Source organism: Euprymna scolopes, chromosome 12 (genome assembly GCF_053919585.1).
Source record: "Euprymna scolopes isolate OS-2025 chromosome 12, ASM5391958v1, whole genome shotgun sequence".
NCBI lineage: Eukaryota > Metazoa > Mollusca > Cephalopoda > Sepiida > Sepiolidae > Euprymna > Euprymna scolopes.
In genome coordinates this window covers 10,519,222-10,546,337 of record NC_136493.1, presented here as the reverse complement: position 1 = coordinate 10,546,337, position 27,116 = coordinate 10,519,222, and the positions used below count along the sequence as shown (strand labels likewise).

The following is a 27,116-nucleotide window of genomic DNA, read 5'->3' as shown; positions in this document are numbered from 1 at the left end:
ACGATAACCATTAGGCCAACTTGTCACGGCCTTTAAAAAGTGTTTTCAAACCTCGTAAAACAGTTGAAAAATAAATAAAAATCCGAGGACCCCCAAGTTACCAATTTTTCAGTTCTGACCCCAATAGCCCTTTTTTTTTTTTTTTTTTTAAGATGAAAACCAATTAAAAAGTTTTCCACATACCTGAATATGCTATGTACCAAATTTCAAGTTTGTAGATCACAAATTTGTGGAGTATATAGGTTGAGAAGTGCCCTAACTAACACACACACACACATTCTCACTTTTATAGATACAGATAGATTATTTTTGTTATTGACCATATCAAAAATAGATAATCATCTCAAGATAAAAGGGATCACATCAGAGATGAACCATGGCGTAGTATCTTTTCTCTTCCTGTCCTGCGGAACAATGTGCAAATGAGGCTATTCAATGGTTCGAAACAGCACTTGAAGCACATGTTTCCCACATAGAAGTTTTATAGCAAACCCCATTCTCCCCAATGGATCAATTGTACTGTTGAAGCTGGCATTGCTCAAAGACAGCATGCATTCCACGGATTTATTCGGCATAAGTTCAAATAGACAAAAGTTTATAGAAGCTAGAAATAATTGTCAGAGTGAAATAGCCGCAGTCAAGAGCAGGCAAACCCAAATCATCAGAAAACACATTCACAGAAATGAGGAACTCGTGATTTCTGGAAAATCTATAAAAGTGTAGTAAATAATGGGCAATAAACGATTCCCCCACTATTCAACAATCGTGAGGTTGTTTACATAGCAACTTACAATGTTAACATGCTTACCTGGTGGTTTGCCTCCAAGCCCACATTAAACCCAATAAACCATCCCCTCCTAAATTTCTCTTTACGGACAGAAGCCACATTCGATAATCCGAAAATTATCCCCTCCCATGTTTGTGAGGTCATAAAAAACTTAGATGGCGAATGAGCTTGATCTCATCTCTGCTATACTATTTGAAAAAAGAAGAAAAAAAAATGCTCCCCTCAGGTTGTGCCAGTTCTATCCAAACTCTTTTCTTCTTGACTGTTGCAAAATTGCTTCTGTGGTACCAATTTTCAAGAATTCTAGCGAAAGAACTAACCAACTCGATTATCGTCTCATTAGCCTCCATCCTCGCTTTGACAAAATTTTTTTGTCCTTAATAGAGTACTAGTCCACGAACTCATAGACACTAACCTTCTTACTGACAGTATGGATTTAGGTAAGCTCATTCTACTGCAGATATCCTAACTAATCTCTGAATGTATAGACCATGAATTGGACAAAGCAGTAGAGGCTACGGAAGTAGCTCTTGATATATCTAAGGCCTTTGACAGGGTTTGGCATGAACGTCTTATGAAAATTAAATCATACAATATTACTGGATAAATACTTAATATAATCAGATCCTTCTTAGACAAGAGAAAAACGCAGGTTGTCCTCGATGGTTGTACGTCAAAACAACTTGATATAAATGCAGATGTGCTATAGGGGTCGATCCTTGGAACCTTTATTATTAGTCATATTCATAAACGACCTCACTGATAAAATTGTCTCGAAGATGGATATATTTGCCGATGACACCATGCTCTATAACGAACATATGGGTAAAACGAATGAACACATAAAAATGGTTGAAATTTTAGAGATTGACCCCCTGTCTGTGACAGAGTGGGGCTATAAATGGATGATAACATTCAATGCTGCCAACAATTACAAAAACTCTCAATCACTGAGTGCTATGACTAATAATACACCACTGAAAAGCTCTATGTTCAAATTTCTCAGTTGAACATTCACAGGCAACATGAATTGGAATACATTGAAGACATTGCCAAAGTTGCTGCAAAGAAAGTGGGCTCTCTCTATCATGCTAGAAAACTACTCACACCCGAGAGTATCCTATATCTCTACAAGGCCACAATTCGCCCGTGGATGGTGCATCTACTATTAGTCTCTCACTCTAGACGGAGTCCAAAAATTAGTCTTTAATCCAATACGTCTTGCACTCTCAACCAATCTAACTCTAGCCCTATCATCACTACGTTGCATCCCTGTGCTTATTTTACAAGTATTTTAATGGAATGTGCTCTGACGAACTCATAGCACTTGTGCCCCTTCAACGTAAATACTTCCTGACTAAACAAAAAAAAACAAAAAAAAAAAAACAGCAAAATCCCACCCCATACACAGAAATCCCCAAATGCTAGAAAGTCTTATACTCTAAGTGTCTTCTCTTGAACTGTTAGATTTCGGAATTCCCTCCGTTTCTTGCTTCCCTGACTGTACTAACATGCAGAAATTTAAATGTAATGTGAACACTAAACACCTCACTGCTTAACTCCTCACATAGTGTCCCTGTAGATATGGTCTCTAATAGCAGTCCCTTACGTACAAGTTGTGCCTTTTTTTGGGGTGAATAAGAGTAAAAAAAAAGATTGAATCGAATATGGCGGATTAGTTGTTGTCGAGCTTAAAAAGCTTCACCCACCATTTTGATAAGTATGTTATCCAGCATTCTTTAAAAATCGCATCATACTAGTTACCTATTGCTTCCACATGAGGTCAAAATTAGACACAATGAGTTAAAATTTAATCCCAAGAAGAAAGATTCTGATCTGAAAACAAAATAATCTGTTTTGTCATATTGACATTTCCCGCACAAACGATGTTGTGGCAAGAACTCCATGCTCAAGCACCAACAAATAAGAAAAATTATGGAAAAAGCCAAAGGACAAATAACAATAATAAACTTCATTTTTTTTTTTTTTTTTTTTTTTTTTTTTTAATTTTCAATTGCTCCTTTATTTTCATTTGCTGTTAATTGTTATACTGGCACCCTCACACATGAAAAAAAAAAAAAAAAAAAAAAAGGGGGGGGGGAAAAAGAAAAAAAAGGAAAAAAAAAGGAAAAAAAAGGAAAAGGAAAAAAAGGAAAAAAAAGGAAAAGGAAAAAAAGGAAAAGAAAAAAAAGGGGGAAAAAAAGTCGGTAAGATAGAACCAGAAAAATATAAAATAGAAAAACTGAAACAAAATAATAAAAATACAAAAATACAGTAAAAACGACAAAAAAAAAAATCATGGTAAAAGTTTATAATAATTTTTAACTTAACTTTTTGTTTAGTACTTTAAAAATTGGTTTTAGTACAAACATGATTTTGTTGTATTTTTTTTAATTTGTATTTTAGTATTTTTATTTTTTGTGTGTTTTTATAGTGTTTCTTCAGACTTATTTTTATATCACAAACGTTTCACTGATCATGGCAACTTACGACAAAAAAAAAAAAAAAAATGTCACACTTACTTCTAACCTTGCATGTCAGTTAAAATTATTGATGTGACATTTTTCAATAAAATAGAACTGCATCAAAAGGTCAGTAAAGGCACAATAATTAGTATTTAGCACCATTGAATTCATATGAAATATTTTAAAGAAAAAGGAAAATTTAAATACAAAAAAAAATGTTTACCATATTGAATTTACAGGATAAAAAAAAATAAAAACAAAAAGAAAAATTCATTTTTCTATTTTCTTTCCGTTGAGTATAAATCAAAATTAATTTTTGAAAATGTAATGGTATTTATTTAAATTCTAATCTTCAACGCATATAGGAGTTTAAAAAAAAAAAAAAAAAAAAAAAAAAAAAAAAGGAGAAATATTCCCCCCCCCTCCCTTTTTTTTTATGTGGCAGGTTATCACTTAGTCGCTGTCTTCTGTTGATTCAATGTCACTTAACTTTGATGATCTAATGATGCAAGATTCAAGCAATGGATTTTTACTTTTTTTGTTTCGTTTTACTATAATCAAAGTTCTCAGAAATCAAGGGGCCTTTTCCTAGGAATAGATATTCGAATATCCCATCAAATTTCCTTTACATCTCAAATGTTGAGTTTGAAAAGAAGTTGGGAACATTCATTTTCCACTTCCCGATCGAACAATCAAACATGTTATAGTATATCTTTCTTGCAGTCTCTTAGATTTATTGGATTCCAGAAGAAGAATTCAGCTAGTCTAGTAGAATATCCAGCTTGGTGCTGGATATTCCACAAGACTAGAGGAGTTATTAGGGCTAGGACAACAGAATATCCTTGTTAATGATTTTACTCTTTAGTATATATGACACAACCAACCGAGAATCACATCACTCTACATAAAAACATAAGATATCAATGATATATACCCGAGAGTCAAAACAAGGAAAAAAATATGCCGTTGTCCTAGCCCTAGTTATTATAGGCAACACCACTTGGAGAAGGTGCACCATTCCTTGTATAAACCACTGTGGGTTAACCATACCAAGGAATTGTTATTTGAGCTTCGAATATTACGTGATTTCGAATATTTAGTCAGGGTTTAATTATAGTGAAAAATATCCTTATGCAAGGTTGTCATGACAAACAATTGAACAGAAAGTCTTTCGACAATAGAAGACCGTGTATCTGGTATACATGTGTGAGTGTTTATATGAAAAGTATTTCCACAGTATGAATAGGACACATAAATTCAGTTTTCAATAGAAACCAAAGATGATGACGATGACTAAGTGGCATCAAGCTGCATAAAAAAATATATTCTGTATTTTCCCGATGAAGTTTTATATGGATCGAAAATTAGAATTTAAATGTTTATTAATATTTTTTTTTTAATCTGCATTTTGTAATGGTCGCTAAACTGCTACATTGTTCAAATTTGAAAAGCATTCAAACAAAAATGAAATATTTTTACACAAAATTAATTCCAGTTTATTAATGTTAAAATATAGAAAAGTTTATAAAGATAAAAAAAAAAAAAATGCCAAAATGGGAACGACTCGTTTTATGTAAATTAATCTTATTTCATAAATAGTTGATCATTACATGTTGGAAATATTCAGATACTTTATTACGAAGATAAAATGTATTTATCACAGCAGAAAGATCTCGGTGATAGTCGTACCAAGTCACGGTGTGACAAATGAAACATCAATAAAAATAATGTTTTTTTCATTTTGACAAAAATAGATTTCCTTTATTTAAAAATTCAAAATGGCTTCTTAGCTCAGATTATAAAAAAATATACATAAGGCACAAAAGGGTTATTTATAAGAAAAGAGCGAGGGAGAAGCAAATGCATTGTTTTTTTTTGTCAGCTAATATCTAATGTATTAACTGTAAAAATATTAAATAAAAAATATACATAAAGGATGGTCCAATCTAAAACAAAAAAATGGACTATATATAAATATAAAACGGACCAGTACCGAAATGGATCCATCTATATAAAACGGACCAGTACCAAAATGGATCCATCTACATAAAATGGATCAGTACCAAAATGGACCCATCTCCATAAAACGGACCAGTACTAAAATGGATCCATCTACATAAAACGGACCAGTAACAAAATGGACCCATCTACATAAAACGGACCAGTAACAAAATGGACCCATCTACATAAAACGGACCAGTAACAAAATGGACCCATCTACATAAAACGGACCAGTACGTAATAGCATCGTAACACAATTATGATGCATAATAAAAAATAGTCATTATATATTCAAAGTATCCAGATAATAAAAATAGAAAAAAAAATTGCTTTAACTATTTTAAGATTTAAGGCACTTTTATGAAATTATATAAATTAGAGAGAAAAAAAAAATCAATTTGAAGCATTTAAAGATTTGTCCTTGTAAAATTTTTTTATAAAATGGTCGAATACCAAAAATAGCTCAATCTCAAATGGCCCAATCTCAATAAAAGGGCCCAGTACCGAAATGGACCCATCTATATAAAATGGACCAGTACTTCACATCATCCAAACACAATTATAATGCATAAAAAAAAGAAAGAAAAAAAAAAAAAAATGGACAGATGCTGTACTCTAGTGGAGAGTCGTGATTGATGGCAGCGTTTCAATCACAAAAACTCATCTTTACCATCAAAGATATTTAAAACAAAACATTTTATGACATTAGAATATCGAAGGATTTGTAAGATTGAAATAAAAAGACGATTATCAAGTGACAAAAAGTTTTTTTTTTTTTTAGTCAAGAGTTCTGTTTCCAAAATTTATTATTTTTATCATTTTCTAGAATTAAAATAGGAGAGGAACATGTTTTGCTATTTTTGTTTTTGTTGCAATCTATAAATAAGATTTGTAACATTTTATTTTACAATATTAAAAAATGCCAATATATCAGTTGAATAATCTGCAAAAGACTAAATAAACAAGTATAGCATGAGTTATCTTCCCTTGCGATCACTACAACTTGAAAAAAATGTTAATTATCAAACATAATTTTTCATGGATTTTTTGGGGTGGGTGGGAGGTAATTCATGAATATTCTTTTCTATATTTGAAAAACAAAAAAAGAAGTACATCTTTGCCAATTAAGGGTCAAGGATATTTTTCTCCAACCACTTCTATCGAGATAGGAGGATCTCGATCCAAAATTATCTTGGAGGGTGACCAGGACTTGCTTCATGTAAATAACTATTTAAAAAAAAAAAAAAAAAAAAATTGCTATTTTGAGGCATTTTGTTCCCTGGAGGGACAAACCAGAGTTTTGTCAAAAGAAAAAAAAATCTGGCATAATCTATTTTCTGTGTTAGCAATGCAAAATTTTGTTGCTGATATTAACGTCTTCCATGAGGCAATAATGTGTGTTGTGAACTATCTTTGAAATTGGTGTTAAATGTATCGATGCTGGAGAGGGGGGGCACTCTTTATTCCTTGTTTTTTTTTTTTTTAAATCTCATCTTGAACTTGAGGAGTTGTACATGGACTCTACACGCCCCATTGTTGTGGTCGATACGAATAAGATTGTGTACAGAAATGACATTTTTCGAGGCCATTATCAATAGAGTTAAAATGAAAGTTCATCTTAACACATGAGCTAAATCCTCTCTGACTGGAAATAAACCCTGCTAAATGGCACTTTCTCCAAATCCAAAAGCAACCAGCAGAAGTAATACTTTTATATCAACATCCACACATTCTGCAAGATCGACTGTGTCAACTCTTATCTTTGAATACCTCACGTTAATATCAACTAAACAAATCTCAATAAACAATATCTTTTTCAACACTGTAGTGTTATCCGGCACAATCATGTTGACAAACCGGTTCTCACCAGATCACCAAAGTTAAGCAACGATGAGCCTGGCTAGTACCAGGTAAGTGACCAATTGGAAAGGCTAGGTGCTGTATGTATCACACCAATTTCCAGGTTGATATCAGGGGGTGCATTTAACTCACGGGGAGGGTTGTGGGTTGGTTGTTTTTGTTTTACGGCATATCAACCCTTTTCAGGTTATTTAATGCCGAATCCAGTGATTTTGAAGAAAATTTTTTTAATAGAATATATTTGTTTTTTGCAAGTTGGTTTCTATTTAACCCAGGTACTACCACTCCTGAATCAAGATGGAAAGCAGCGTGAAACTACCGTCTTTACTTGTCTTTCTGAGATTACTATGACTCTATAATTTGGAGAGCCAAGGTCGTTGACATTATGAAAATAGCAAGGCCGCTGCATGCATGCAGTGCCAACGAAACCATTTACCAATTTTGCCATCCTTACACACAGCCCGTTACCAAGGTTCTATTTTTATTAATCATATTTTTCAAGTATTCAATTGCAGGGCGAATATTCGTATCTAGTTTGGAAAGAGAATATTCTAACATTTTGTTAACAAAACATAATTCTTGTCCAGAATGCCTCCCCCATATTTTAAAATCAAAAATAAAGAAAAATGTGTATGTGATAAAACAAAAATACTGTATTCCAAAAACCGCAAATTGATCAATTAGTTTTATTTTTAAATACAAAAATTAAATTTTATGAGTAACAGAAGGGTGGCCATCTTCACTGCTATTTTGAAAACACTAAAATAAAAAAAATTAAAAAAATATACAAAAGGAAGATAACTCAATAATTCAAACTCGTGAAATTTATTCTGTAATGCCTACAAATTCTCATTAATCACTTAAAATTTATTTTCTTTATAAAAAAAACAAAAAAACTATCTGATCAATTTATGATTTTTGGAATATGCTATTTTTGTTGTCATGGATTCATACATCATATAGATTTATATTTTCGTTTTTTAATATTCTGGGGAATTCTTAACAAGAACCTTAAACGTTTTGCAAGTAGGTGATCTTATTTAACAGGAAGTTCAATTTAAAAAAAAAAAAAACTACAAACCTCACACTTACATTTAATCAATAAACAACTTGAAAGGCTTGAAACAATTGTGAATTAACATCAGAGAAAAATGCAGAATTCTCAATAGGAGTCAAACCTACATCACAAAGAAACTACTCTGACACCCCAGAGTGATGCCGGAAATTATAGCGTCCCCACAAAGGAAGATTTTCTGAAACATGTCTGCATAATAGTTTTGCATCTGAAGTGTAAACAAAAATTATGATATATTCAACATATACGGCAATTAAGCTACACAGAATTTTAAGGACTTGTCAGACTAACATGCATGGAATTCATGTTATCAGGTGTTTTTATAGACATGTGGTGTTTAGTTTAAACTAGTTAACCAATCAGATTCCAGCCTGAGCATTCATCACAGGGATGAAACGAAAGACTGTGTAGCTTAATTGCCATATATTTTCATAACTTACTAACTACTCACATATTGAGCATTGCTGAAGTAAATACTGAAAATAGATACATAAAAATTATATCTCCTTATAATATTTTATGTGGGTACATTAAAAAAGATAAAAAGCCAAAAAAAACTAGCAAGGTATCCAACATTGATGAGGAATAAAAGTTGTTATATATCAGAAGATGAAAGCAAAATGTCTGTAAGTGATGGGAGTCAGGTGTTAGATTAAAATGTCATTGAATCCAACAAAGGCGAAGTTTTCATACTCTTACTAGATGGGGGATTAAACCAAATTATTTTCTGTTTCCTTCAATACTTGTACATGCAACTGTACAATGTTTTATGTTTGACAATATTTAAGCTGTATTATTTGGATTCTTCACATTACTGTTTTCATCTTGAGCATTATTTTCACAATGTTTCGTTAGACGTAAATTTCGAACTTTCTTTAGATGTATTTTGTCGTGCTCAAGAATTTGCATGGAATTTTGAATGGAATCCTTTATTTAATCCACGGGGTAGCATGCTTTGGAATCGGGTTTCAAAGCTCGTCAGAAAGATCCCCAAGTTCAATAAGATACAACTGAAGAAGGTTGAAAGTTACAATGACCAAAACATGAAAATAACACCCATGATGAGAGAACAGTAAGACAAAGCAAGACAGTCGCACCCAATAATAATGCACATAAAAGAAAAATCACAACCATTTAACGTTCACAGGTGTTTGGGTTAGGGTTAGGGTTAGGGTTAGGTTACAGGTGTTTAAAATTGTGCTTAAAGAACTGTGAATCCTCGTTTAAAAACAAGAAAAAAAAAAAATTAAAATCGCCCCAAATTTATTGAACTTCAAAATAGACTTCGTGGTTTAGTGGGGAATGCCCTTTTCTCTACCCTGCAACCCCTCTCCCACAGAAGAGACGTTGCGAGCCTATCCTTGTTTTATCGTTATTTTCATGGCAGGTGCTCGTCTGAACTCCAATCCCTGGTCCCCCCTCGCCAATCTTTCACGAAAAACACCCGTCTAGCTGAATCCACTGTGAAAAATTTCCCCCACTCTATATCTGTGCCTAAATCAAAACGCGGATTCCATGAACAAAGCTTCTTTCTTAGAACTGCACGCCTGTGGAACTGTTCCATCTGCCTGCTTCCCTCCGGACTACAACTTGGATGTCTTCAAGTCTAATGTTAACAAATTCCTAATGAACCGCCCCCTTAAGTAAACACTTCATCAAATCTCCACACTAACGTAATGTACTTGCAATAACCCTTATCCCTGAGTGGCTTCCGGGCCTTGATAAGTGGTGATCACTGTGTAAAAAAAAAAAAAAAAAAAATTTCCTTTAACAACTACAAAAAAAAACAAAAAAACTTCTCAACCACCGATTACCATGACAAATAACGCCTTACCCGAGAGCCTATCCTTTAAACTTCTTAGCTTAACATTCACAAGCAATACGAATTGGAATGAATTCATTGAAGACATTGGCAAGGTTGCTGCAAAAATGTGGGCTCCCTTAACTATGCTAGAAAACCACTCGCACCTGAGATTATCTTATCTTTACAAAGCCACAATTCACTCATGCATTTCAACATCTGGGCTGATTCACCAACCATTAGTCTCACTCTTAGACAAAAAAAAAAGTCACTTTGCTCCTTTGGCATAGATACTCTTGACTAACCTGACAAGCAGCAAAATCGCACCCTTTTATATTGTTGAAATCCCTAGATTCTGGAAAGCCTTCTACTTTAATAGTTCCTTCTTTTGGACTGCTAGACTTTGGAATTCCATCCTTGTTTCCTGCTTCTTTGACCTGCAGGTTTAAATGAAATGCGAACAGGCATTTTGCTGCTGAACTCCCCACAATCCTCTTTTAGATACAATCCCAAATAGTAGCCCCTTACCTTCCAAGCGGCAAAATGTCTTGTTTAAAGTAAAATTTTAAAAAAATTCAGAAATGAACTTGTGGTCATCAACAAACACAAAATAAAATTTTGAACATTTAATGAATGGCACAAACCGAAAAACTCTGAATCATTTAATTGTTTTTGAAAAAAGCTGTTATGTCCCAATCAGCCAACATCAATTTTACCGTCTTTTGCTGGATTAAATTATAGGTGGTTTACACTAGGTGATTTGGGTTCCAACGTAGTCATTATTTGAGTGAAATAGAAGCTGTTCCATATATTAGGTTTCGACTCATTTTTTATTTTACATATATTTTAAATAACTAATGATGATAATAGTCATTATTTGAGTTTTTAATAATATTATATCATGATTATATATTAATTATTATTATTATTATAATATCATAGGGCCACTGCGAGTAAGGTGGGCTCTTTCTACCATGCTAGAAAGTTACTTAAGCCTGAAACTATCCTGTACCTCTACAAGTCTACCATTCGCCCCTGTATGGAGTATTGTTGTCACATTTGGGCTGGTGCATCTGCTACTAATCTATCACTCCTGGACAGGGTTCAAAAGAGAGTTGTCAATCTGATAGGTCCTGAACTGTCATCTAGGCTTCAACCTCTGTCTCAGACAAAATGTTGCATCTCTCTGCTTGTTCTACAACTATTTTAATGGTGGATGCTCTGACAAACTACAAGCTCTTGTATCTCCTCAACGTAAATACCCCCAACAAACCCAACAAGCAGCAAAATCCCACCCCTACACAGTAGAGATCCCTTCCCCAGTACTGCTAGACTGTGGAATTCCCTTTCAGAATTCTGCTTTCCCAAGTGTACTGACATGCAGAAGTTCAAGTGTAATGTGAACAGACATCTTGCTTCTCAACTCCCTTCATAGTATCCCTGCAACTTATGTTCCCGATAGTAGCCCCCTACCCCTACATCAAAGTGGCACTGTACTTATTTGAAATGAAAAAAAAAAAAATTATATTTTTATAATTTTTTTTTCTTATAATTAGATAATTATTATAATTATTATATTATAATTATATTATGTTCTTCTTATTATTATTATATAATAATTATTATAATTTATTATTATTATTAATATTATACTCTCAATAGATTTCATGTTAAACACAATCTAGGAATTAAATGTTTTTGCCTTACAATTGTTATTTTTGTTGTAACAAAGATGGAAATAAGGCAATAAGCAAAGGACAAACTAATTTGAATACACATATAATTAATATACACAGAGTTATTTGATTCAATATTTCATTAAAAAAATTTTTTTTTTTTTTACATGGAAGTCACCACTATCAAGGCCCGGAAGCCACTCGGGGATAAGGGTTAAATGAATCAACAGAATCAATATTTATACATTGTTACTTATTTTATTTCCATTTTTGTTACGTCAGATTGTTATCCCCCTAACTGTTAACCATTATTACAAAATATACATCCATTGAAACACAAAAGTTAAACTTTAGAAATTTCCAAAATTTACCTAAAATTTTAAATAAAACGTTAATTTTCATATCTTCATGCGTGCACAGATAAATAGGTACATTTTTTTGCTATAAAATAGACAAATATGCACGAAAGGTAGAAACGAAAATTCCTCATAAATAATAAAAAAAATTCCAACATAGTGAAGTGAAGTGAAGAGCAGAAGAGTTGGTAGAAGTAGTTGTTGGCAAGTAGAAATGTTCAGATTCTTTCATAAGTTGATGGACCCTGGCAGCCACGGAGAGCAAAGTAACAACCATCCTAGGGAGGGAGAGAAAATAAAACAAAAACAGTAAAATGATTTATGAAAAAAAAATTTTTTTAAATGTTTTAAGTAATGTTATGAGTGTTGAAATATTGAAAATAACAAAAAAAAAAAAAAAAATGTTTCAAGTAATATTATTAGTGTAAACCCCCCATTGAAAATAATGAAAAAAAAAAAAAAATTACTGGGTTAAATCTACTTAATATTCTCTCCAATATTTTTCACCCAAATGTTTGATAAAATGGATTCTTGGATTAGACACTTTTGATATCATTTTATTTACGTTATAAAATAATATCAAGACAAAAGTGCAATTTTACTTTTATGTCAAATTCTGACAGGTCTTAAAAAAAATTAAAAAAAAAAAAAAAAAAAAAAAAGGCAGCATTTTTGTTATTAAATAACAAGTTTTAACTTTTCATTTCTCTTAAATTCCGTTTAAAAAAACTTTTGTGTAAAAAGAATGTCCAAAGATTAATCTATAAGCCAAACATTTTATGCATTCAAAAACAAAGTATGTTATTTCCTATAATTTACAATTGTTCTCTAAAATATACTGCAAAATCTTTTTTAAAATGACTCAATTGTACTATTGGGAGTGTTGGACTTTCATTTAGCTTGGGATTCATCAAAAACTTTGGATAAAATTGAATATTACTTGCTTTTGGATTATATTTCTCGTTTTAAATAAAGTTCTAATTCACTTTCAAAAAGGTTTAAGATTGAACTTTAAAAATTTTAATCACTCAAGATCATTGGGGTTTTTTTTGTATCAAAAATATTTTGACAAATTTTATAATGCTGAAAAGAACTTTTTAGCAAAAATGAACTTAGAACATTTTTTTTAGACAAAGACACCCGTTTTAAGGATTTTAAATGCAAAATTAAGAGGTAAAGTCAAACTGTTAAAAGAAAACTTCACGTTTCACTTTTTAAAAGGAGATAATGATAATTTCACTTTTTTTTTTATAAATCAAGTTAAAAAATATTCTAAAATGTTTTTCTCTTCCATACTTTTTCTTCTTACAGTACATGAAAAATACATTTGGCAAAAACTGACAGTTAAATTATATTCGATACTTGCTAACTTTATATAAAATTCAATAATGAAATAGTTTTAAACATTATTACTAGACATTTTAGCCCATTATAAATGCGAAAAGTTATAGTCCATTGACTTCGAATGAATGCTTTATGCCAACTTAATTCTAAATGATAAAAACCTTATTTTTCATGGCAATTTAAAAAATTTTTTAGAAAAATGACAAGCAAGAAAAAATAATTCATTAACAATGAATATTAGTTTAGTTATTGAATAAATTCAATGGTTTAACTGATGTTTGTAAATATTTGCTAAGCAGTGTGTTTAACTTTGTTATACTTGCTGAATTTATGATGAACCATTTAGAAAATTAAATTAGGTATTATCGTATCAAGAAGAAATAAACATTTCTTTCATCTTTTGTATAACAAATTGTACATGTAACAAACATCAAAGATATTTATCTGCTTTGTACTGCGGAAAGAGGTGACGTAAGGGTTGGAAAAATGGGATTGAAGAGCCAGCGCTCCAAGCAGGAGCACTCTGGCCTGCAAAAAAATGCCTGAGCAGTTCCATCAGCATTTCCCTGGTAAGGGTGCATCAGGAGATTAGAAATAAATTAACCCCTTTTCAAGAAAAGAAAGCAAAGCCTGGGAGGATGGACTTCTTAGAACCGCAACATACTGTAGTCATCAGGGAAAAAGCCATTTCAAAAAATGGTCTGTTGGCTTTGAAACAAATTTTAAATTTTTTTTAAATTATTAAAACTGTTTTTCTGAACGTCTTGTACATAAAGTATTTGATTTTGTATTATGTCATTATATCGTCTATAATTAGTCAATATTAACAAATTGACTGATTTAAAAAAAAAAAAAAAAATCAGTGAAATGTGCTTAATTCATGGTGGAAAAAAAAAGATTTTGTGCATTTCTTTACATTTGATTTTATGGAAATAAATCAATAATTGAAAGTGAATAATATGTATAGTTGTTAATTAACTAATTACTAGACATTAACTAAGAAATTTGTTGGTTTGGTGTAAGTGGTGTCATGCGCTGTCCACAATTTTCCTTAGATTTGGAGAAAAATCCAAGATATATTAATAACCATTAACATAAAAATTATTTAAATGCAAAAAATATGCATTGTTTTCAAACTTATTTTTGAAACTAAATAACAATTTTAAGGCTTCATCAATATTTGTTTGAATGGATGATTATAGAAGTTATAAAATTAAATTTCTTGGTACAACTCCAGTATAAGCCCCCTCCCCCCAAGTAAAATATGGTGGATAAAAATTAATTAACAGGAAAATGTTAGTATATACTTAATTGCAATTATAAAAAAAAAAAAAAAAAAAATGAAATAAGGGTCCTGTCTTATCAGAATAGAAAATCAAACTTTATGAGTATCTGAAGAGAGACAGTCCGACTCGCAATTTAAAAAGTCAAGAAACAAAGGGAAATAACTCGGCAATTAAATGTGAGATTTGTTGTAATGACTACAAATTTCTACTAATCGCTTAAAAATGATTTTCTTTATGAAAATAGTACTTGATCGGTTTACGTGATTTTTGGAATATATTTGTTTTGCGACAAGATTTTTCTTTATTTTTATTTTTTAATATAATGAAGAATTTTGAACAAGTATATAAAAAATTTCAGAAAATAATCCAATAGACCTAATTATCTTAAAATTATGTTTCACAATGAATTCAAGTTGGATTGGCGCCATTTTAAAATCTCTATTTCCAAATAATTTTATCAGGGGAGGCAACCATTGTAATTGCGCAATACTTTTCCAGAAATGGCTGTTCACTTTCTCTGAAAATTGATATTAATAACTTTGTTGCAATATTTTTGACATAATAGAAGGGTATGATTGGGTGATTCTATTCATAACCATGTGTGATAAGAACAAAGTAATTAGATATCAGACCAACTTTATGAAATAGACTGAATCTTGATTAATTTTTCAGTGATATTGATTTTCCGTTTCAAAATGAGACCACTATGTTTTTACTGGTCATGACTGGATTAATTCTTTGACTGAGAAAGTTTCCCTAACAGTTTGAATGATTTTAAATGCAAGATACTTAAATTTAGAAGATGTTTTTAACTGGAGATGTGCCCATATTAATAAGACTTACAAATGGAGAAATTGCCAGCCCTAACCTAACACTAAACTTCTATTATCTTATTAAAAAAAAAAAAAATCAAAAAAAAAAAAAAAAAAAAAAATCAAGAAACTTGAGTTTCATCACAACGGTGTTAAATAAAGACATCTGCTGCATACAATTAAAACTTTAATTTCTTTAATAAAAGAAAATGAATTGTTTGATTTGAATTTTGATATACACTAATATTTTTCATTGCATTTTCTAAATTTTTCCTCTTATTTTAATTATCTTAAGTGTCAAATTGGACAAGTGCCAATTTCTTTTGAATAGATAGAAAATGAAAGGAAAACGAAAAATTTCATGATTACATTAAATGCTTTATTCAAGTCAAATATAAAAGGATAAATAACGTCACAGAAAAAAAAAAAAAAAAAAAATTAAAAAGCCAAATAATGATGTGTGTTTGTTTTTCTCCAAAAACGGGAAAAATGATTTACAACAAAACAACCTGACAAAGACTTTTCTATAAATCGAAAGCTTATTTATTCTTTAAATTTACTTTGGAGAAATACACTTCACAGTACGAGTTCAAGTTTGCCTGCCTACTACAATTTTTTTGGGTTTTTTTTATCAACACACCTCCAAACACCTGGGCAGCTAGGCTAGTATATATATATATATATATATATATATATATGTGTGGCACAATCACAACACACTGGTTCTTGCCAGATCACCAAAGTTAAGCAACGTTCAGCCTGGCCAATACCAGATGGATGACCATTTGGGAAGGTTAGGCGCTGTATGTACCACACCGAGTCATAGAAATTTCCAGGTTGGTATCAGGAGGTGCATTAATTCACTGGGATAGATGCACCCCCAGTCTTCGTTAAAACATGCATCTAGGAAAATTAAACTGATGTAAAAACCTGCGGTCTACTGTGTACTCTGTCCTGTGGTAATAATCTACGCCGACAAAGGTTAGCAGTAATACCAAAAAGTATGGTTGGCTCTACACAAAGCCTTCACTACTATAAACAAATCTGTGTCGATTTCCGAGCAACTTAGTTGTTGTGACGGAAGCTCATATGTCGAAATTGACGGGCGTGTTCATCATATAATGGTTCAGGGACCAATCAAAATGCTTTTTTTAAAAACAAGCAACATATTTATTTAAATTCTAATATTCAACCACTATAAGAATCTTCACCAAGAAAATATAGACTTTTTCTTTTTTATTTTACACAGTATGTTGTTATTAAGCTGTATGTACTCGTCTGTTCTTATAAATAAATATAGAAAAGTATAAGAAAGCTATAGCAATGCAGGGAACCGGCTGTTGTATTGATGTGATGTATGGACAAAAATGGACAAACGAAAGAAGGTTTTATTTGTTTGTTATTTTTACCTTCATATATTCATTTATTAAAAAAAAAACAAAAAACATCACAATACAAATCATTAAATATGAATCTACTGTTTGATATAACCGGGATAGTGGAAGATTTTTAATATTTCAAGAATATTATCTCTTTTTCAAAAAGCAAAAAAGAAAAGAGATATTCTTGAAATATTAAAAATCTTCCACCATCCCGGTTATATCAAACAGTAAGTTTGTATTTATTGATTTGTATCGTGATTTTTTTGGAAAATCAATGAATATATGAAGATAAAAAAAACAAAAAACAAACAAGACCTTCTTTCGTTTGTTCATACATCACATTAATACAAAATCTGGTTCCCCGCATTGCTATAGCCTTCTTATTACTCCTCCATATCTATAAACATTTTTTTTTTAAATCTGCATTTTGATTGGTATCTACACTGTTACAAACTTTTCAAATTTCATTCCTTTTAAATAATTAAACACTTCTACAACCATATTTTTTAAATTTAATCCAATATCTATGATAAACTTGTTAGTAAATTCATTAGGTTTTACAAAAACAAACAATATCTAAACACTTACCCGAACTAATAAGGGGAAATCACTCCAGAAAGAATAATGGGGAATAATCTCGACACCTTGTGCATGGAGGTAGAAATGTTTGAAGAGGAATCCACCAATTAGATAGATTGTTACAGCAACTGTAACACTGGATTAAAAAAAAAGAAGAAAAAAAAAGCCATTAAAAAGGAATTTAATCATCAGAATTCTACTTTAATTGCAATTAAAAATTCATAAAACACCATAATTATTTCTATTATAATTTAAGGAAAACCTTTTTTTAAATTTGACAAGCAGCAAAATCCCACTCCTACATTGTATAGATCCCTAGATGCCATAAAACCTAATTGAATAGCTTTTTCCCCCTCATACTGTTGCACTTTGGAATTCCCTCCTGGGCCCCTGCTTCCTTGACCGACATGCAGAAATTCAAGTGTAATCTGAACAGACATCTCACTGCCCAACTCGATAAATAGCATCCCTACAAATCTGGTCCCAAATAGTATTCCCCTCATGACTAAGTGGCCCTGTGCCTTGTATGGGGTAAAAAAAAAAAAAAAACTAACCCTATTGTGGCTCATTACAAACAGCTGGTTTAGTTTGGTTATTTTGTTTTCTGGCATATCAACTCTTTTCAGTTTATTCAATGCCAAATCCAGTATTATTAGAAAAGGTTTGTATGCTTTAAGTTCTTTATCTTTTCAAATATTTATTTATGTTGCTTCGTTTGGTTGTTTTGTAGAGGAAAAACTTATTTTTGGATTTGCAGAACACAATCGAATCTTGCAAAGGAAAAAAAATAACATCAATGTTTAGCGTGTTTTGGATCAGGAAGCAGATATTTTCAAGCAGTCTGATTTGGTAGAACCCAACCAACATCCAAAGTCTTGTGTAGATGACACATAGCAGTAGTAGGCATCATATTGGATTTTTTTTTTTTTTAATAATAGCTGCTGTGATAGCACACAATCATTTAAAATTTAATTATTTAGGTTGTAATTTTCTCAAACTGTGAGCCTTCCCCAGGTCATCCCCCATCACAAAGGGAGCACTATTCAAAATATGTTTGCTCTCTTTTGTAGTTTAAAGACAAGAGAAAGATTTTATCAGCTTATTCACTAAATGTTACTTCTGAACACGTTACTCCAATTCTAATCTTTAACTTTAATGGGATTTTCTGCTAATCTACTTAATCTAATCTTTTGTGAAAAATTCTGTTTTTAATATGATTTTATTGCTGCAGGGAGAGATGTCAAAGTGCTCTTGAAAATGATGCTGATAATCCATCTTCTCTCCTCGATGGTTATTGTATATATCTTCATATTAATCAGACACTCATCTCCAAAGTGCTAGGAAATTATTAAAAAAAGAAAAAAACTATAACAAAGAGGAAATAGTTGATTAGCAGAACAAAAAAAAAGTATTTTAGTAGAAAGACAAGGCACTCAAAAGGCATCTGAAATAGAATGGTTAATCAAGATATGGTGCTGACTGGGACAAAAGACCGAACATAGAAGTCAATAGATCTAGAATTTATCGGCAGTTTAGGAGAAAGTTTGTTGGTTGTTTTTGTTTTACGGCATATTAACCTTTTTCAGGTTATTTAATGCAGAATCTAGTTATTTTGAGGAACAATTTTTAATGGAGTATATTTTTTTTTACGTCAGATTCTATTTAACCCATAGTTGGGACCCTAACAGGTACTACCAGTCCGGGTCAGAGTAGACCTGGGAGCAATGGCAATTAAAGGGTGGCTCAACACTCCCCAAAGTCCGCAAGGTGGGGCCTCACCATCGGATATAGTTTTATGTCATATCCAGAACCTTTAGGAGAAGGAGCAAGTTTTATGCGCATTCTTGAGTTGATGGCAATTAACAGTTGAGACAGTAGACAACAGTTGGAAAGCTTGGAGTTCAAAGCTGGGCGAGAGTAAATCGGGCTGAGAAAGACAAAAAAAAAGTCACTGTGAACTGATGCAACCAGACAGCTAGCATGGATAACGTTTCGGTTCCTTTTTGTATGCTTTGTGATAGTATCATACCCACACACACTTGTCTTCTGCTGTTTTATCATAGCACGATTACGAAGGTGATCCTCGTGACACACCATTAACACCTGTGTTGGATATTCAGGCTGTGTACGCCAAGCAATCATATTTTTGCATTATCAAAAAGTTATTTGAGTGGAAATTATGCATCGGACATCTTAACACCTAAGCGATGAGTATTGAAGATCATTTTGATATAAGCTTGCACCTGTAAAACAATAAAATAATTATCAAATATACCAAAAGGTCATTTGAATAAAATATATAAACCTCACAGAAACAAATTTAAATTGTCAGAAATAAGTTAAACGTGTGATGCTTGAAAGGTTGTTTTCAGCAAAGTCAGTTCAGTGAATCACAAGGGCTAAATAAAATACCCTTGGGGTGTGCTGCAGGGCAATACCATCCTAAAAAAAGGTGTTTCAGTTGGTCACTAATGCTTAACACCCGAAAAGGATATCATTTTGTTGACCATTGGGCTGAGAAGAATCAACCCATCGAATATCCACGTGTGCATCTCCCTCCTAACACCAACCATCCATAAGAGTCACCAAGAAAAAAAAACATTTTATATATATATATATATATATATATATATACACATACATACATACATACACACACTAGCGTATAATCTTCCTTTTGGATGCAGCGATAATACATTATTTTTCAAAATTAGGATACTTAAATATGTACTTTTTGGGTATTTTCCTTAAACACCAATTTCTCTAAAATAAAGTTAAGCAACATTGAGTTTGATGAATACTTAAGGAGTGACAATTTGAGAAAACCATTACTGTACAAAAAAAAAATTACTTTGCAACAAATGATGCAACTCATCAGAGTATAAAAATAAATGAAAAAAAAAAACAAAATGTGGAGAAAGCAACAAGTGGAGAAAGCAACAAATGGTGAAAAAACAATAAATGGGGAAAAAAAGGAAAAACAAAAAATGAAAAAAAAAAAAAAATGAAAAAAAAAAATGAAAAAAAAAAAATGAAAAACAAAAATGAAAAAAAACAAAAATGAAAAAAAAAAAAAAATGAAAAAAAAAAAAAAAACGAAAAAAAAAACAAAAAACGAAAAAAAAAAAAAAAAAAAAATGAAAAAAACAACAAAAAATGAAAAAACAAATGGAAAAAAAAAACAACAAATGGGGGAAAAAAAACAAATGGAAAAATGAAAAAAAAATTGAAAGAAAATAAAAAAAAAGTAAATGAAATAATGAAAAAAAAAATGAAAAATATGCATATTACAACTTACAGTATAAGCAAAATAGAGCCAGTACTTAAATGGTGTCGGCAAACATAAGCAGTTTCTAATGTGAAAACCTAGACAAAAAAAAAAAAATATTGTAGCAATCCATTGAAAAAGCACAAAACAAATGTTTTGAAAAATGATTCATTCACAAAATTCACTTTCATAAAATAAATAAAAATTTGGAAAAAAAGAAAAAAGAAAGCTAAGAGTAAAAAGAAAAAAAGATACAAGAAATATAAAGGTAAAAAATAATTAGAAAAGAGAAATGAAAAAGATTAAAAAAAATGTTTTATTTTCCACTGAAAATTATCTTTCAAAAAAGTAGATATTTAAAATCTCATCAGATGTCCAATTAAATCACACACACAGGAGTGAGAACTCATTTGATATTAAAAATGTTGATAAAGATAGATCGTCGCCCTTGGATAAACTTACCAAAATGTCATTTAGCTGTGAATAAGGATACACTAATAAGAGTTTCGACTAATCAAACATCTGAATGATGCAAAAAAATTACCAAAATCTTACACAAACTTTATCCAATGTATAAAACACGTTCATTAAAATTATTTATCTTATCTCTATATAAATAAAATAAACTCATTTTTTCCCCTACGAGTTTGACCATAATAAGATTGAAAATCAAGACATTTCATGTGAATGTAATGTGCACGGACTGCAGCACAATATCTCTGGTGTCTTATAGGCCTATTACCTATCCACTTCCTCGATAATCTTTAATCCCTATATTTTTTCTGTTGAGAGTTCACGGCCATAATTGGTTACAATCAATGGAAGTGGTAAACTCTTTTCTCTCTATTACATTCATCCTCCCTCCGCGACCACTTAACGTCCACAGAGGACATTATGAGCAAACACCAGTTTTAGTTTGTAGTTGCTTAAAAATAATGGATTGGCATTTTACCGTCAGGTGAAATGCAACTTTCGCTTTCAGCTATTCTACGGATTACTTATGCCAATTTTTTTTTTTTTCTTTGCGAATCGAAGAGTTACTTAAGGCATCTTTTTCCTTTTTTTTTTCACATTTTTTTACATCTTCCCCGCACAACGGATTACAATCCTGGCAAATTCCACAAACAAAGCTTCTTTCCTAAAACTCCCTGCCTGTGGAACTGTTCTGCTAGCCTGCTTTTCAACTGATGACAATATGGCAGTCTTCAAGTCCAATGTAAACAAGTTCTTGTTGAACCGTCCCTTTAAATAATCAAATCCTATCCAATTTCCACCATTAACGATCACTTTTATTGTCTCAGTGACACCTGTGCATTCATTAACCCTTATCCTTGAGTGGACTTTGGGGCTTGATAAGTGGCGACCCCCTTGTAAAAAAATAAATAAAAAAGTAAAACAAAAAGTTAATGATAGACGAAATAAAATAAACGAATAATAGTGAATAAATCAGAAGATAAATAAAAAATAAAAGTAAATATAAAAGAATCAAAGATAAAATGAAATTTAGACGAAAATTCAAGATAAACCTTTTTACATAAAATTGGTAATACTTAAAAAAAAAAAAAAAAAAGAAAAGAAAAAAATGTAGAAATTTTTTTTAGAAAAAACAAAATAATGACTACATTGAACAACTAAATAATACACAAAGATATGTATGCCATTGTGTGTGTGTGTGTGCTTGCTTACGTGTCTGGGTGAGCATGCACGCACGCATACACATTTGCTCATAGACAGTTCCTATTTACAATGTCTCCCCACGGGACAGAGTTAGACACCAGGGTCGTTTTTTAATGTGGAGAAAAGGAACAAAAATTAAAATTGTCTCAGTCGTGAAGGATTTCTCCACTGGCAGAGAACAAGAAATTGAAGTGCAGCATCTGAAGAACAGATACTACACTTTGATCTTGACCCGAAGGCCAGTTAATCGTTAAAATAATTGTCCTTTTAACTATTGACAAAGTTGTCTTCCTTTAATAGCTAAAAATTTAAACGTCAAAATTTTTTAAAAAGATCGCAAGAAAATAAATAAATAAAATAAACAAATGAGGATTAGTTATAAATACAAAAATAAAAATAAATATTAAAAAATAATAAATTATATTGAGCATCAACACAAGCTCGATATTACTAATTATACATTTAAAAATTAATTTCCAATTTCTGTAGATTTCGATCAATTTACAATAGCCTCAGCATGCGTGTCAAAATCGAATACATGTCTGACAAAAGGAAGTTCTTCCCAAAATATTACAAGGATACTCCACCTGACCACCTGATGCAAGTAAGAACACAATACATGTAAAACGTAATATATATATATATATATATATATGTGTGTGTGGCAGCTTCATTCAGTTTTGACAGACAGTAAGGGTGCCTGTGGATGGAATTTTTGTGGCAAGAGTTGTACAATATCCAACCACATCTCTCCTGTGTTGGCGTTGTTAAATACCAGTGGCAAGTGGAGGTTCAGGATGACTGGAAACAATGTAAAGATAAGCTGAGAACACATACAGCCCCTACTATTCCCAAATGGTTACCCATCAGGCTCAACGTTATTTAACTTCGGTGATCTGATAAGAACTGGTGTCATACATATTTATTCATTCAGAAAAATTGAGATCCACTTCCATCTTGTCAAAGTTTGGACAAGTCACATTTTTCAAAAAAAAAAAAAAAAAAAAAAAAAAAAAAAAAAAAAAATGAACAATTTTTTTTTCTTCTAAATTGAACAAAGATTTTTTTTAGAGGGGTGAACAGATGTCATCAATAATCAACCCAATTGTTCTTGTTCAGAATTCAATTAAAATAACAAAAATACAGAACAATCTTTGTGATGTATGCACGCATCACGGAACAAAAATGTAATATTAAAAAAATTATTAATGAAATATTTTTGTTATATACATAAAAATTCATGTAAAGTTTAGTGATTTTTATAGTAAATTGTATCCATTACAAGATTGATTTTAATCTCAATACTTTGAATTGAGTTGTTTATTTAAAACAACATGGCAGATCAAAACAAACTCTTGCTTATTCATAAAATTTAATTTTTTACTAAAAAAAAAAAAAAAAAAATCCTTGATCAATTTACATAATTTTTGGAATATGACATTTTCAGTCTGTGACGGGTACATACATCATTAAGATTTTTTCTGTATCTTTGTTTTTTTAAGTTGAATTCTGGACAAACATTGACCCAACTTTCTGTGAGCAATTTGTCTTGTGCGAGGTTGAAATTTAGCAAGATTTCTAGAAGTGAACAAACCCCTCCCCTCGTCTTCTCTAAAAATGATAACAAAATTCAAAACAAAAATCCAATAACTCAAATACTTACATATACGAGGGGATTCGTCGATTCCTGTTTGACAAATTTGAAAGCTTCATTATCACTGCACTTTAGGAAGACTTTGGCAGAACTAAAAATGAAAATAAATTGTTTAAAATCAAAAGTTTAGACTATTTGGAATCTTCAAACTATTGTTTCCATTTTGAGTGTTATTTTCACAATGGTTTCAATTGATGTAACCTCTGGCCTTCTTCAAGTGTATCTTTTCAAAGTCTGGAATCTTTCTGCTGAAACCGGGAATCTGCACAGAATTTCAAACAGAATCCTTTATTTACTTCATGGGGGTAGGATGCTCTCGTTTCATCAGCCATAGCTAGATAGAAGTTTGAAGTAATTTGCAATTATATTTTGAGGGTTACCCGCATTGAAGATTGAACCTTCAACAAAGGGTTAACTTCAACTATTTATTTATTTATTTTTTTTTTACATGGGAGTCACCACTTATTAAGGCCTGAAGGCCACTTGAGGATAAGGGTTAATGAGTGCATGGTAGCCACAGAGATAATGGCATATTAATAGTGGTAGAAACAGGTTATTTGGGGGGGGGACTCAACAAGAACTTGTTTACATTAAACTTGAAGACAACCATATTGTAGTCAGCTGGAAAGCATGCCAGTGATGCAGAGTTCCATAGACGGGTATTTCTAAGAAAGAAACTTTGTTCATGGAATTTGCGTTTAGATTTAGGCACAGATAGAGAGTGGAGAGGGAACTTGATAGTCATTGTATCTAGAGTACCATGAAAATAACGATAGAGCAGAAACAGGCTTGCAACGTCTCTTCTATGGGAAAGAGGTTGCAGGGAAGAAAAACGGGCATCATCTACTAGATTTCGAAGTCAGTTTTGAACTTTGTCATAACAGGATAGAGTGCTCCGAGCAGCTCCTACTCAGATATGGCAACAGTACTTCAGTTTAGGATGTATCTGGCTCTTATACATGTAGAAGATTGCGTCCGAAGTTAGATAACTTCTGGGGCGATAAATTGCTGCAACCATTTTTCTGGCAAACTTGGTAACAGATTTGATGTAAGTCTTACATTTTAGGTCAGGAGTAAAGTTCAGACCCAGAAGTTTGTCAAAACAGGAAGCCTCTTTTCGCCGAAAACCATTCATATCAATTGGGGCCAGGTCAGGATTAGAGCGTTTATGATGAAAAGATAAAAGCTTGGTTTTGATGCGTTAAACTTAACCACTTTTTACCCCATTGCATCACGTATTCAAGATCTGAGGAGAGAGACTCAGAGAGATCTTGGTCGTTGTTGGCCTTTGTCATAGATTGTAGCGTTATCTGCGTACACGTCAACAAATGAACTTAAAATGTGATTTAGGAGATTATTGATGAAGATAAAGAGGAGAGTTGAGTCCAGGATAGATCCTGGAGGCACGCTATTGTTGCTACTTTGAGCCCATCGACGACTGCTTGTAGAAACCTATTGGAAAAAAAAGATTTGATGGTTGAAAAGACATTTCCAGATATTCCATAGCTGTAAATCTTGTGAAGTAGACCTTTATGTCAAATCCTATCAAGTGCCTTTGACATGTCAAGAACTATAGCTCATGAGAGGATCCCCTACCCCCACCTCATGAATAGATTCATTGATCCTATGTGAAATTACAGTCAGTATATCAGCTGTGGATCTTGCTGAGCGGAAACCATATAGCTTATGGTTGAGTAGATTGTTTTTGCTGAAGTGGTTGACAATTTCTCTATTTAACATGGATTCAAACAATTTATACATGACACGCAGAAGACTAATTGGTCTGTACTGAGATGCAGAAGACTGAATCCACTATTTTTAAATATTGGTCAAACTAATGACTAGGATAACAGAATATTCTTATTGTTTTGACTGTCGATAATATATATCTGTCACAGTTAATCAACTGAGAACCACATCACTCTATATAAAAACATAAGATCAACAGATATAAATTCAAAAGTCAAAACAATGAAAAGAATATTCTGTCGTGCTAGTCTTACTAATAAGGTTTTTCCAAGGTGTTTGAACAGCTTTGCAAGAATGGGTTCTAGTTCTGGTTGTGGCTTTTTGGATACTATAACTGGAATATTGTCAGGACCAGTTGCTTAACTATCACCAAGGTTCTCAACGAGTGTGGTAATATCACTAACAGATATGTGGATGTCACTCAGATTATTTTCAGTCTTGGGAGGAAATTCGGAAGGTAGGAGAATCTGATTGCATAGGGTTGAGTTTGCCGCAAAGTTTTTGGTAGAGTTTGGTTTTGTCAGATGCTGATGAAATCATGTCAGGCCTGTTGATGATAGTTGTGATAGAGGGCATGCACACTTATTTATGACCGCGTTTGTTATTCACCGAAACTCAGGAGAACCAAGTCTTTGTCCTACTTTGCACCTGCTGATAGGATAGCTTCCTTGGTGGTTAATCTAAGGTTAATTGGGTCCCTATCAGGCAGATAATGTCAGCCCAGGTAAAATGTTTATCTCCAGCACCTTTATTAGTACCATAGCCACAAAGATAGAAGTACGAAGAGAAAATAAGCTACTGTTGTAGCAAAAACACTGCCGACCCAGTGTACAGCTATTTTCTTCTCCGTTTGTCAGAAACCTTGCTCATTATAAATGAGGACTGAGGGACAAAATAGAAGTCAGTTATGGGGCTGCCGAGAATGGATCCACAATACATTTTCTACTCTCCATTAAGACGTTTTAAAAGTATCTTTACTGTTTGAAAGCATCGTAATTGAAGAAATATAATAACGTTTCAGAGACCAATCAAAATGCAGGTTTTTTTTTGTTTTGTTTTTTTAAAATAAAGATTTAATATTTTTCATTTAACAACATTTATAGGAATAATATATAAAGCATAGAATCCCTGAAATCGTAATAAAGTCAGAAAAAAAAAAAAAAATTCTTTAAGTAGGTTTACCTTTTTGGCAGAACGTCTCCATTGGTGTACTCCAAATATATTCCTTCTGCTGTTGAAATATCTCCTTTGAATACGACGCCTGTTTGAATTCCAACAACTTCACACATTCCATCCTTATTAATACGATTCACCTGAAGAGATTCAAGTAAAAATTATAACAAA

General features: G+C 31.9%; 1 protein-coding gene across 1 annotated transcript in view; it reads right to left on the bottom strand.

Moving 5' to 3' along the window:
* Positions 1-11,903: 11,903 nt before the first annotated feature.
* The window catches only part of LOC145291173 (cation-dependent mannose-6-phosphate receptor-like), a 55,045-nt gene continuing 39,832 nt past the window's right edge, over positions 11,904-27,116 (bottom strand). The window contains exons 3-7 of the mRNA XM_080136716.1: positions 26,955-27,085; positions 24,033-24,114; positions 20,723-20,790; positions 17,434-17,560; positions 11,904-12,299 (exon numbers count right to left, since the gene is read on the bottom strand). Of these exons, the coding sequence (XP_079992842.1) occupies positions 12,240-12,299; positions 17,434-17,560; positions 20,723-20,790; positions 24,033-24,114; positions 26,955-27,085 (468 nt within the window). The 3' untranslated portion in view covers positions 11,904-12,239. The remainder of the gene's footprint in view (positions 12,300-17,433; positions 17,561-20,722; positions 20,791-24,032; positions 24,115-26,954; positions 27,086-27,116) is intronic.